Raw genomic sequence first — 13,119 nt, forward strand, 5'->3', positions numbered from 1 at the left:
TGCATAGACTGCTAAGCCTCTGGAGTGCTAAGTGCTTCTGTGGGTTGAGGAGGTATTTAACAAGAGAGGCATTTTCTCAGAGCATCAGGAGGGGCCCGGCTGCACTCTATTACTTTAACTCAGCAGTTCAACCAGTTATGCCAACCAGTATTGTCCACCAGACAAGGTGAGCTTGGGGTTGCTGCCTCCAGATTTAGTGAAGCTGGTGGGGCTACAGAGAGGCAAGGCCAGAAGTTGACCATTTCCTTTACATAGAGGCCAGCAAGATGCCCGCTTTGTGGGGAAGAAGAGCCCAGAGACGTTGCAGACTTAGAACTGGTCTAAATGAGTGATCGAACGGCTGTCCCCGGCCACTCGCAGATAGAAGACAAGAGCCTGGGAATTTAGACCTGAGAATGTCTACCTGGTTGTACGCCACAATCGTGTACACAGCTGAATGCTCAGTGACTAACGAAGACCGGAAATCTACCTATGCAGATCCAGAGTCCACTCTGGAAAATCTGTTAGGAGACCTTCCTAGTCCACAGGTGGAAGCCCCTTTATGATTATTTAATAATGGTGGGTACTCGACCAGGTTCCTGAAGTGACTGAGACATATGGCCAGTGAGCATCTCAGGTTGTGTGCGCAATGAGGAAAACACGTGTGCTGGTTGCTAACTATACAGAACAAAGTAGGGAGGAAGCCTACCTAGCCCTTAGAATTCTTAGAGGCCGCTGTGGTCAAGTTTAGCTGTGACCGTGAATACAGAAACAACTTGAAGGTTGCAATGGGTCCCAGACTGGAAGACGGGCTGCCTTCTCTGCGCATCTCAGTGAACTTCTTAGTTATGCAAAAGCCCTTAGCAAAGGTTTATGCCTTTTGGAGATTATGGCCTAGAAAAGAAAAGACGAAATGTGATGTTTTAGGGCTGTTTGGGTGTCTGGGCACAATTCCAATTTATTTCCTGCACAGAAATAAAACATGTAAAGTTCTACACATTATTCTCTGCAGGTATCAATGCAATGGACCAGATTTGCTATTAATATAGATTAAAAGTAGGCTTTTGAGTAAGGTTCAATTCCTCTTTCAATTTCCCCTCTGATCTTCTTACACATAACATTTAGTGACCTTTGAACAGCCTGGGGATGCTTCACAGTATCTTATTCTTGATGCCTGTTTAAAGGTTTCTATTTCATATTCACAGCTGGCATATGCAAATATAGGTAAAGATTATGATGCCTCCCAAGCATTATGGCCAATAAATTACTCCTTGGGTGAAGATGCTATCATTTCAGCCTAGCATGTTTTCAATGAGTTGCAAAATCTTCCCACAACGGGTGGCCTGCCAATGCCAGTCACGCAGAGCTGTCTGCCCAGGAACTCCTCGATTCTGGCGCGATGCTTAACCAGGCTTATCCTGTTGGCGAATGAGCTCTCTGTCTTTCAATGCCACTGGGCTTCTGTTCTGGAGGGGAGGTCCTGGGAGGGGTCGTGTGGATTTGGGGGGCAGGTAGAGCATGAACAGCCAAGCATACCAGGGTGTCCCGGGAGGAAGACTGTTTTCATTCAAGAGTTTTGGAGACCTGGTCTATCTCCTGACTCACAAGTAAACTCCTGCGTGACCTTGGAGGAGTCGCCTAACTTCTCTGCACTCTTCATTGTTTTGCTTTTATAAAATGAGAGGGCCGTCCTGGGTCAGCAGTTTTCATTGTAATTGTTTGAGCACTGATCCTTTCCTTCAACTCCAGTCTCAGGTAGAAGCCCCTGGAGATTTATTCTAGTTGCAAGGAAATAGGGAGCTTAAAGTTTTCACAGCTCAGCCCCGTGCAGCTGTCCTGGACATAGTTTTAAGATGACTGGATCGGGGACCCTTCTGAAAGCGTCCCTGCCCTGTGGGGCAGTGAGCTCCCAAGCCGTGAGTGCTTTACGCAGTAGAGAGCAGCGCCCTGAGCTACATCCCTTCAGTCAAATCATCATATGCCCAGCATTGGAAAATAGCTCAGTGTTTTGTTGACTGGAGCAACAGATAAACAAGCGAACAAATGAGCTTCAGGAAGACCTATCCTCGTATTGCTAATAAATGGGTATTTTTATTGCAACATTTTTACCTCAGGGGCACTTCCCGAAAATTAACACTTAGAAATATAAATGAGTTCAAAATATAAATGACTTCAAAACTTTGTCTTCAGTAACCCAGCCCTATGCTGCCTCCAGAAGCCACACGTAGCTACTGAGACTTAGAAATGGGGCAGGTCCAAATCAAGACGTGCTGTGTCTGATTTTGAAGACTTGAGTATGAAAAAAAATGTAAAGTATCTCAGTAATTTTTATATTGATTACATGTTGAAATGGTAAATATTGTGTTAAATAAAGTATGTCGTTAAAATTAACTTCATCAGTTATCTCTTTGCCTACATGGCTACTAGAAAATTCAAAATTATATATGGGGCTCCCAGTTGTAGCTCACAGATTCCTATTGACGGCACTGCCCTTGACAGTTGATTAATGGATTGTTTGTTAGTAATTACTCTTTCGTGTTATGTAGGGGTGATTGTCTCTGTATGTGTTTTTGTCTTTCCCTAGGCACAGAAGCTGAAATCTAACGTGTCGGGCAGTACACATCTCTGCCTTTCTGATGTGAGTTGTGTTTCTTGCTGGATCTCTCTGCATTTCTAGAGACAGAGACTTTGGGGCCCCTGGGGCAGGGTATGATGTGAGGGGCTCAACGACAACAAGATTCCTGAAAGAATGAAAGAATGTAAGGCACCCCCATGTCCCTCTGGCCTTGGAACAAGGTACAGTCATCGCATCCCAGTACGCAGAGTTAGAAGTGCGTGTGGGACCCGGGGTCTTCACCTCAGAACTGGACCCAGCATGAAGACTATTGTCCCAATACCACAGTCATATAAAATCATTGGGCCCAGATAACTCTCACTGCTCACTGGATGTCCTCAACCTACAGTTCCTTTAGTTGCCATAGCACCCCAGAGGTAGCTAGGGCAGGCCAAGCTCCTCTCCCCAGTTTACAGGTGAGGAGATGGATGATCCTGTCATGATCATTGTGGTGAGATGCAGCATAATGGGCTTGAGGGGATGCTGGGTGGAGATGGAATAATGGGTCCTGGGGAAGGACAGCTGTGCTGACTGGGAGTCTGGAAGTCTGGGTTCTGGGCTGGGCTCTCCTACTGATGAGCAGGGCAGGTTCTTTCTCTATAAAGCCTAGAGTTGAATTGCCAGTCGGGGGAAAGGCTACTGCTGCCTGCTCTGCTGGTTTCCAATGGGATTTGTGATCCATCTCTGTGTGAACCAGTACTTGACTGGGCAAGTTTTCTGAGGTGACCCTTCCTGCCCTCCTTCCACGACGGGGAGGGACAGCCAGCATTCCTCCTCAGTCAGTGGTACCCAGAAGGAGAAGGGTTCTATGTTGCATAGTACTGGGGTATCTGGGGAATTGGAGAGAAACAGCCAGGATATCTCAGTTCACATTTTTCCCCCAAATGGATTTTAAAAGCCATAAGAGAAGAGCAAGAAGATAAACATTGACCAGACTTTTTATCAAAAGTGTCTAATTCTCACCCCAATTCAAGATCCTTCCCATAAAACTTTAAGTCAGGGAATTACAGTGTCAGTCAGCGTAAATCCTGGGTCAGCTTTGGTGAGTGGCGTAGCTCGCTGGTGCGAGGGTAGGGGAGGAAGAGAGAGAGTGTGTGGTTAAAATATACTGTGATAGAATGAATACATGCAGTGAATGATAATGAAAATGTTCTTTCTTACAGCGTGATTATGAAAAGGATGGTCTCGCTGGTGCCTCCAGCCACATAACCACAAAATCAATGGCCGCTCCTCCAAGCTGTGGTCTGAGCCCACTGCTGATTCTGGTGGTAACCGCCCTGTCCACTCTTTTATCTTTATCTTTGGCAGAAACATTGTAGCTGCATTTAGAAAACAATATGGACATGTAAAAAGACAAAAACCAAGTTATCTGTTTCCTGTCCTCTTGTATATCTGAAATTCCAGTTTTAGGCGCTCAGTTGAGACATTGATTGCTAAAACGGTTTCATCCAACTGGAACTTTTTTCCTTTTTTTTTATTTTTTATTTTTCAAAGAAAGTTTCTTGTGATCCTTCGGGCTTCTGTGGGATACCCAGTGCAGTGCTACGTTCCAAACTCAAAAGGCTTTGGGGTACATTGTATGATAAAGGGATGGTTTGTAAATTTGGCTGTCGAGCAAACGGGGGCCATTTTTTTCATGATGATGATGATGATGATTTTAACAGTTTATCTCTGGCCTTTATTAGCTAGCTAAGGAGTTATAATATTGCTCAAGAATCTTCCGTATTTCATGTAATGGCTTTCATTTCTGATGACATAATTGCAGCTTAACAAGCTTTCCTCGTCACAAATCAAAGATTCTCATCAAGAGAATCCTGATGGACGATGTGCAAACAAGCTTATACCAATGTTTCCACACATCCCAGCCTTTTCCCTCTAATGTTTATGTTCCGTCAACAGTTCTGCACGCTCTTACAAAACAAAAAGCACCTGTCACATCCAGATGTCGTGTCTGTCTTCTAGTCAAAATAGAGAGTGAAAGCGGGTGTGAAACTGCACAGAACCTTGATTGGTGAATGACATTCTCCTAAGCCTTATCCAAATGAGAAGCCCTTAAACTAATAAGAGTCAAATATAGCTGAAGCATCACTCTAATACTCTTTACATGTATGAGGTTATATGTAGAAAAAAAATTTACTACTAAATCGTTTCAACTATTGGCTTTCTATATTTTGAGAGTAACGATAACCGTCTCCATTTTTTTTACTGATGGTTTAATACAAAAATACACGGAGTTTGTTTTCCTTTCCTAAGTAGTGTTAGCTCCAATGTGAACTTCAGGAATACAGCTCTTCAAAAGCAGACTCTGAGGAGCCTCGTGCTTGAGCAGAAAGCTCTGCATCACGTTACTGTGGACAGGCAGGATGAAACAGAGCAGCCAAGCACTGTCTTTTATCATTTCTTGATAATGCAAGAGTGCATACCTGTGAGGAGCCCGGCGGCCATTCGTAAATGTTCTGCAGCGTCGAAAGGCACCTTTGCCAGTTGACACAATTCAGTACCTTGGTTTTCCTGTTCTCTGAGAAAGGCAGCTCGGACTGGGACGGGACGGGGACATGCCGCCCTCTCTTCGGTAGCAGACCCATGCTGGGGTACACAGTTCTTTTCCCAAGGATTGTTTTTACTCCCAACGGTGATGGCGTGGCCGCTGTTTAGAGCAGTGTCGTCTGAAGGTTATCGGGAATCTTCTTGCATCTTTTTCTGTGTCCTCTGTGACAGACCGTGACCGAGTCTGTGAAAAAAAGATTCGTGGATTGAGAAGGTCGACGTGGGGGTCTGTGGAGGTGAGCTGGTTGGCACAGGTTGACACAGAACAGAACAGGACTGAGGATGGAAGGCGTCTGGTCTGTTCACGACACATCATCTTCCGCTTAAACAGATTGACCCTAAAAGTACACTTTTGAAGTCTGGTTGAAATGGTGAGATTCAGAATCTACAATGATCGAGTGCCGGTAGCCATGTTTCTCCAAAACTGAGTAGAGAAGAGGCGACCACCTTCACAGAGTGCTGCGGGCACTAGCTAGCTTTCTTCTCACATCGGGGGAGGGGCTGGAGGAGGGAGCCCGCGGTGCACATGTCACACTGATCCCCTCTGCCCTCCGACGTTTGCCTTGTCAGAATCCAGTTACAGGGCTGGAAAATCTGTTAAATCCAAGATGAAGGCATAGTCTTAGCATTATTGGTGTTTGAAGTACATTTATATCCAAATGTTAATAAACATAAATGTATAATACTAAGTACTAACTTTCTTCAAAATGTTTTCAAGGGAGATTCATCAAACAAATTTGATTAGCGAAAGGATTCATGAAGACTCTCACTTTGAATAAATCCATTAAATGTGTCGAAATATTTGGAATTCCAGTCATCTATGAAAGCATATCTCTTATGGGGCATATTTTATTTTAATTAAGATATCTCTGTGTATCTACACTAGACTAATTGCATATGGGTCTGATTCTGTGTGATCTACTGGAGAAAGCTATTGATTACTTCTGCAGTAAACAGCGGCTCTAATTAGCCGCAGATTAGCTTCAGATGACCAAGAGGAAATGAGAGTTATCAGCGCTAGCAAGGGTGGCCTTCAGCGAAGAATGCGTGGATGTACAATACGTAAATTAAATTTTGAAAAGCCTCATGCATCACCAATAAAGATCTCATTTTTCTTCAGAGATAGAAGCATATTAGAGTTATCAAATCTTCAATTCAAAAACAAATTGCTGATTAAATAACCAGGGGGAAGGATGTTCAGTGACAACACAGTAGAGAGATTCTTACAAAATTATGTCAAGCGAGTATTTCTACCATTCGGCGTGACCTCGTTGTAACATGGTGGCCTAAAACACCATCATTTGTCCCACGACTGGAGCAGGCAAGTGACTTAAATCTTTTTCCTGTTCGACTTTCTTTTGTAGTGCTAAAAGCAAAAATTCTTCACTACCTCTTGTCTTTCATTTCCTGCACTGAGGGTCCCGCCAGATACAGGGGCTCTCTGCCGAGGCTCGGGCCTCTTGCAGAAGCATCTCGTTGTAGCTGACTTTGATGAAACAAAAACTGTAGATTTTGTTCATGTGGACCATGGCTTCCAGATCGAGGCTGGCCACACCCCACTAATTTCAGAGAAAAAGAAAGGCAAGCTCGCCAAACTGATTAGAAGCACATTCATTCCACTTCGATGTTGAGTATCTTCGACCAATATATGTTTGTGTATCTTTTTTAATAGAGCACATGAAGGAAGAAGCGCACAATAAAGAGGGAATTCAGAATGCCGCCTGAATATTTATTTTTCCATATCTGATTTTTTCCCACAAGCCTCTTGTAGAAAAACGCGTCAGTTGAGAATTACCTGGGTTATTTTTCACTAAGTAGAGAAAACTGTCCAAAGAGCACTAGGAGTGAGGTTTCCATTGAAATACATTTATTTTAAACAGTTGTTTATCCTGGAGTGAAAAAAAAAAAAATGTCTTAGAAGCTGCGTGTTTGAGCTCATCAAATGCAGGACAAGGCTCCTCCGGAGCTGCTGTGGCCTTCGATTCGGTCGGTCATAGGACTGTTGTTATCATGCGTACTCCCTGAGGATGGGTCCTCTCCAGCTGCATCCCATTTCCCACCTGCTTCTTTGTGGTTTCGATTCAGGCCCCCCTCCCCAACTGAGGAACCAGGAACGTGGGAGAGCAGAAGCGTTTCAATGGGTAGCATTTCAAAGTGCTTTGGGAAAGACATATAAGAGCAGTAGGAGTGAAAATAATTAGCAAATTCTTTTCTAAGGATCCAGCATAAATGCATTTCTGTTATTATTTACAAAATAGCGGCCTCAGAGGAGCTGTCTTTTGGAAAATAAGTTTTCATTCAGGTAGTCAGACGTGTACAACTTATTTGAGTCAATATACTGTGGGCCAGAAAAGGACCGCTTAAGTGAATTCACATTTTCTAATTCTCTTTCAACGCTGATCTTGAGCTGCTGGATTCATACCCCGTGATCTTCGTTGCTTCTGCTCTTTGATGAAGCAAATGAGACTTGTGAGACCCATCTTTTCCAGAAATAACAAAGAGCAACGGCAACAGATGACACTGAATCACGAACGGCCCGGGTATGGTCATCGTAGATGGGCCTGTCTGCACTGACCTCGGGGAGTCTGGAGAGATGAGGCAAATTCAAGGTGCAACAAGAGGCCACCTGCCATGGGTGAATAGACCATGTCCTAACAAATAGCCAGATTCCTTGAATTAGACAGCAGTGCCTCTGCGGGCAGCAAGACGGAGCTAAGACCCAGATGACAGAGGAAGGAATTTCTTTTTAGAAATTCTAAAACGGTGAAACAACTGATAGTTTAGTTGGTTAGCCTAAGAAGCTACGTTCTTCTCTTATTCCTAAGATAGGCATCTCGCGTGTAGATCTGACTCCTTGATTTTGACACAGCTTTTATTCTCAAGTGACTGTTTGTTTTAAGTCTATTGTCTAGAATTCTTCATGAGGACTATACCTCTGAAACACAGTGTCACTGCAGAGGCCTTAAATCTGTGGGTTTTGCCATTGCCTCCATTCTGGGACATTTCATTTCACAAGAATAGTTGTCTTAAGGAATTGGCTGGTTGAATTCTCTTGCCTATTGATTATTGATGCTCCCACCCCTATCCTTGTTACTTACTGCCTAAGTGTTAAACAGAGTCTCTTCCCATCAATTCTTCATTCTAATCACTATAAATTTAGTCTGAGTTGATTCTCATTCCATCAGATGCCTGTTTTACATGTAACCCTGGCTTCCTGAAGATGGGGAAGCCAGAAGATCAGAAGATGATGCTAATCTCCGAGCGGGAATTTCATCCATCCAACCCTTCCCTGAGCTCCCTCTTCTTAGCTTGGTCTCATCTGCTGCATCCTCTCCAGGCATCCTTTTGTTGCTCCTGGTGCTCTTTGATGAGCTGCTGCCCCCATGGAGACAGCCCGAGTGGGCTGTTCAGCGGGATGCGCCACCTGCACTTCTGATTGTTCCGAGACCCAGCCCAGAGGGGTGGGGAAGCCCCTGTTTCAATAAACTGCCTGCAGAGAAGCGCGGGCTGCTAACAGCCATTGAGGTCTCAGCCCCCTAAGGTCTCCAGGCTCATTTGACCAGCGCAGCTGCGACTTCGGCTGGCTGCCTCTGGCAGGTGCCAATATCAGCATCTTGTCCCACTGCCATGGGGAGTTTATTTTTGCTCAAGGACAGCTGCCAAGCCAAGCAGCAGTATCAATAGAAAATTTTCTCTGATTTTCTTCTCTTCATCCCAGGCTGGGCTTTCTTACCAATCCCCATTTTCATTTTGTAGAGAGTGCCAAGAGACTGGCCAGAGACCTTTCTTTGTTTTAACATCTCTTCTCACTCACCCAGCCTTCCCTCGCAGACAGCATAACTCGTAGTAGGTACTTAATGCTGGGTGAATGAAAAACTTTGGGACATTGAAGGGGCTCCTTCTGTAACAGGAGCAAGGACTGGTCCATTTGCACAGTCTCGTTGGCACCAAGCGGTTATACATCGACAGAGAAGGTGTCCTCGTGAAGTTATTGAGGGTGACCTGGGGGAAAGGGTTGAAGAAAACATTAGATTCAAAGCAGCCTTAAGTCTGCCCACTGTGTTTTCTGATGAGAGATGAAAAACTAGCATTTGTCCCCAAGAGGAGCTGAGCGGATAGTCCCAAATAGGGTGGACCAATTTCATGGGAAGTTAGCCAGTGAGTCTGCTGATATTTTAATTTGACTCAAGTGCAGAATGCTCTCAAGAAAGATGGACCACTGCCCCATCACCAGACCAACCCCAGGGATGGCATCTGAGAAGCAGGCGCAGGTGCTTATCAATTCATCACATTTGTTGAACATGTACTCTGGTCGAATGAACCATCATTTGGAGCCGAAGTGCCCCTCCTCTCCCCCCGCCAAAGAGTAACTTGAGAATATAGGGCCTCTGACAGCAGCTTAGGGAAGCACCCATATTTTCCAGATTGGCATAATTCTTTATTTTGATATCCTTTGGAGAATCTAAATTTTCATTATAAATGGTCCATAATGTTGTTTTTAAGATTTAGTCTCCAAGAAGTACGTCCCAGTCCATATGCCAACAACAACCCACCCAGAATCCACCACTTGGAGAAGGTAGACACACCCACCCTTGGTCTGAGCCTAAAATGTTGCCACAGAGTCAAGGGGGGTCACCCTCTGAGTCTCAGAGGGCTGTGAGTGTGACCAGGTGGGCATGCCGGTGAACTGTCCCAGCTGTCAGGGACCAGCCATGGTGCAGGTGAGAATAGGAGACACCAGAACTGCTTTCGCCAAGCAAAGCAAACAGTCAGCAGTGCTCGTTCAAAACAGCAAAACTTTAAATGTACACGGTGACCCCAGATGCCTGCCAAATGTGATGTAGATCGTAAGACTAGATTATAGCAGGATGAAGAATTGGACAACCAGTGGATGCCCAGGTATAGGAAAGGGCAGGGCTGTTACAAGTGGGTAAAAGTCTGCCATCTGTCAGTAGGGCCAGGTGGGGCATCTGTCCAGGTACAGCCGAAGGTACTCTGGGCCTTCTCGGCAAAGCTGCACTTCATGCTCCATGGGTAAAGCTCCCTGTCTCTCTGTGTCACAAAAGCACAGGTATTGATCTAGCATTATCTTCCTGGCGTGCATACCGCACTTGACCTGGATTTTGGTCTTTTATTTTTTTAGCTTTCGCTAAAGGCATTTCTGCAATGTGGGGGGAAAAAAAGAGAAAGGAAACCATAGAACCAAATCACAGATATTGCCCTGCCTTATTTGGCTGTGGTCTTAAGTAATCAGATATTTCTGATGTGCTTTTCTGGATTCAGAAATAGCTGATTGTCCTCAGAGGGTTGAAGAAATGGTTTCAGAAACTTGAAATCCAGGGCCTTAGACTTCTCCTAATTATCTGTCTCCTCTTCTCTCTTTGCCCCCAAAGGAGGAGAGGAAACACTTTTCACCACAGAGTTCGCTTTAAAGAGTTTTCTCATCTCCTGTGCATTATCCCTTGATATTGAAATTATTTTCTCTTGTTTAATCCAACTCCTGCTGAGAAGCTGTGTGAGATTTAGGATGCAGGATTTTTTTATTGTTGTACCCTTTTAGATGGTGCTGCATTTTTACTCCGAACCTGAGGGTATGTCTCAGCTTATGTTCATTCTGTTTCCTGCCGGTTAAAAAATACAGGTGGAAGAAAATAAGGATTCTGAGTTTTAGGGCAGTTTTAGAATTCCGTCCTGGGAGGGGGCGGTGCAGAAACCCAGCCTCGCCAGAGCCAGGGTGAAGGGTAGAGTGGGCTTCATTGAAGCCTCCTGTTAGCAAAGGGTACAGACAAGCATCTTCTTTTCCGGTCTCCATTTTGTATTGCGTGTTTCCTGAGTTTTCCATTTGTAGCAGCCGATACATTTCTGTCATTGTTCGTCATGCATCTGCTCTGGACCCTGTGCATTCTCCCGGGGTCGTTCCCACATGGCTTCCCCACACAGCTGTTTGCAGCGTGCTTTTTCGTCAACACCCATGGAGGAACAGCCACGTGTAGAAGTGCAAGTTTTGCTCTTTGGACTTTGGAAGTGGTTTTGTGATGTTTGAATTTTCTGTTTGCATTTGCTTAAGCACTACAGAATGTACGTATGTAGTCCCTTCAGCCATCCCCCACCCAGAATATCCTAATAAACGTTGTTTTCTTTTTAAAAAAACAATTACTGTGTCTTCTTCTTGTATCATAATTCATTGGAAAATGGCCTGGAAACCGACAATCACAGAGATCCTTAGTGTCAAGATATTGGAGTTTTTACATCAGAGAAGGTATGATTACCGAGGGCAGTGTGGCTGACGCCGATGCTTTCAGCGAAGTCTCTGTTCACGTGTGGGGGGTCGGTGGGAAGGGTGTCTGGCCCTGTGTACTGTGGGATATTTAGCAGCATCCCTGGTCTCTGTGTACCAGATGCCAGTAGCAATCCCCAGCCCACCATTGTCAAGCCCCCAGGAAGGAGGAGGCATCAAAACTCCCCTTGTTGAGAGCCACTGTTTTGGACCCAATCTAGATGCTCACATTTACACACCAAAGGGAGCCAGCTTCTAGTGCAGGGCCACGCCTGACATTTATATCATCAGTATTCAGTTTTGTAACGACAGGATGAGGTCGGCGAGTTCTCTATTGTATTGCATTATTTGTAAAAACTTACAAATAGTATTTTGATAAAAGACAAAGACTTAGAGTGGGTTATTTTCCTTATTTCCAGCTTCTAGCTCAATGCCTGGCAAAGAAGACTCACTTGACGTGGGATGAGGTTGGATTTTATCCATTAGAATTAGCATCATGATTGTGGTGGCTCAAAATATGACTCCCCCACTTCCCTGGGGCAGTTATCATCTCGGGCGCCTTATCACCACCAGGACATTTTGAGGCAAAATATTAAAACGCAACGTAGTCATTGATTCAGCCACTGTCGTCAGCTTCGGTCTGTAACTTGTAGTCCCCTAAATATCAAGAAGATCGAGCATTGTGGGAGGGGAGTTGTATTTCACTTGATATTCTGCAGGACACAGTTTTATTCTTTGTGATTTCTCATTCAGCTGGGTTCTTCCCCTCCCTTGCTTCCTGGGCCTGCTTTCAAATGACCAAGTGTAGAATGATTTCTGCCAGATGGCCAGTGTGGATAAAAAGTTTGTGAGCATGTGGATCTAGGCCTGGTGTTTTAGAGGGATAGCAAAACACCAGACCCCCGTGTTTCACCTGACTCAAGGTTCTCAGGCAGCCTGAACAGAGGTCCTTAAGTTCACTCACAGAGAAACGAACCCCACAGTGTCAGCACCCCCAGGACAGCTGGCCCCTGAGAAAGAGTGGGACACTGACTTCCCCTCAATCACTAAACAGAGCTGGTGGGGAAGAGCACCCTGGGGCCCTGTCTCCTCCCCTGTCCGTTAGTATTCGAATCATCTTCTGACTACAAACAATTCCCCAGGATGCAGGTGATAGAAATTTTAGGAGCCGGAACAAGAAATGACTAATAAAACCCTGAGAGAAATGCCAAGAAAATGAATAAAAACTGTGACAGAAACAAGATACAAGACTGCTTGTGCTTGGTGATATAAATAAAGCATAAACGAAAACATAGCGATGTGAAACATACGAGCAGGAGGAGCCATAAAAGTCACATAAATGGACAGTGCTGGCTCTTGGGTTTAATTCTCATGAAGCTTTTTTTCCATCCAGGCCAATGGACAGTTCACCGTGTCTGAAAGATAAGGTGAGCATTTGGCCTGAGAATATTTTGAATATTAAATAGGGCCAATCTTTTTTTTTTTTAAGAAAACTGTTAGACAATATGTATTATAATTTAAAATCCACATTCCCTTTGAACCAACAGTTCCGCTGCGAGAAGTTTACCCTGCATGTTTACACAAAAGGATTTTCATCGCAGAATAATTTGTAATAGCAGAAGACGTGAAACCACCCGAATGTCCATCGACAGTGAATTAGTTAAAGAACTCACGGTGCATTAGATGAAGGAATATTAAGCTC

The 13,119-nt window shown here is 44.6% G+C and overlaps 2 protein-coding genes across 3 annotated transcripts in view; one reads left to right on the forward strand and one right to left on the reverse strand.

Moving 5' to 3' along the window:
• The window catches only part of GFRA1 (GDNF family receptor alpha 1), a 186,312-nt gene extending 181,789 nt beyond the window's left edge, over nt 1-4,523 (forward strand). Inside the window, exons 9-10 of one of the 2 annotated variants that reach the window (XM_039871127.1) lie at nt 2,564-2,617; nt 3,757-4,523. In XM_039871127.1, the coding sequence (XP_039727061.1) occupies nt 2,564-2,617; nt 3,757-3,912 (210 nt within the window). In that variant the 3' untranslated portion in view covers nt 3,913-4,523. The remainder of the gene's footprint in view (nt 1-2,563; nt 2,618-3,756) is intronic. The other variant, XM_039871128.1, reaches the window with a different exon arrangement.
• The window catches only part of ATRNL1 (attractin like 1), a 627,375-nt gene continuing 617,769 nt past the window's right edge, over nt 3,514-13,119 (reverse strand). Inside the window, exon 29 of the mRNA XM_039871115.1 lies at nt 3,514-9,142. Within this exon, the coding sequence (XP_039727049.1) occupies nt 9,129-9,142 (14 nt within the window). The 3' untranslated portion in view covers nt 3,514-9,128. The remainder of the gene's footprint in view (nt 9,143-13,119) is intronic.

This window comes from Pteropus medius, unplaced genomic scaffold (genome assembly GCF_902729225.1).
Source record: "Pteropus medius unplaced genomic scaffold, Ma_sr-lr_union100, whole genome shotgun sequence".
Taxonomy (NCBI): domain Eukaryota; kingdom Metazoa; phylum Chordata; class Mammalia; order Chiroptera; family Pteropodidae; genus Pteropus; species Pteropus medius.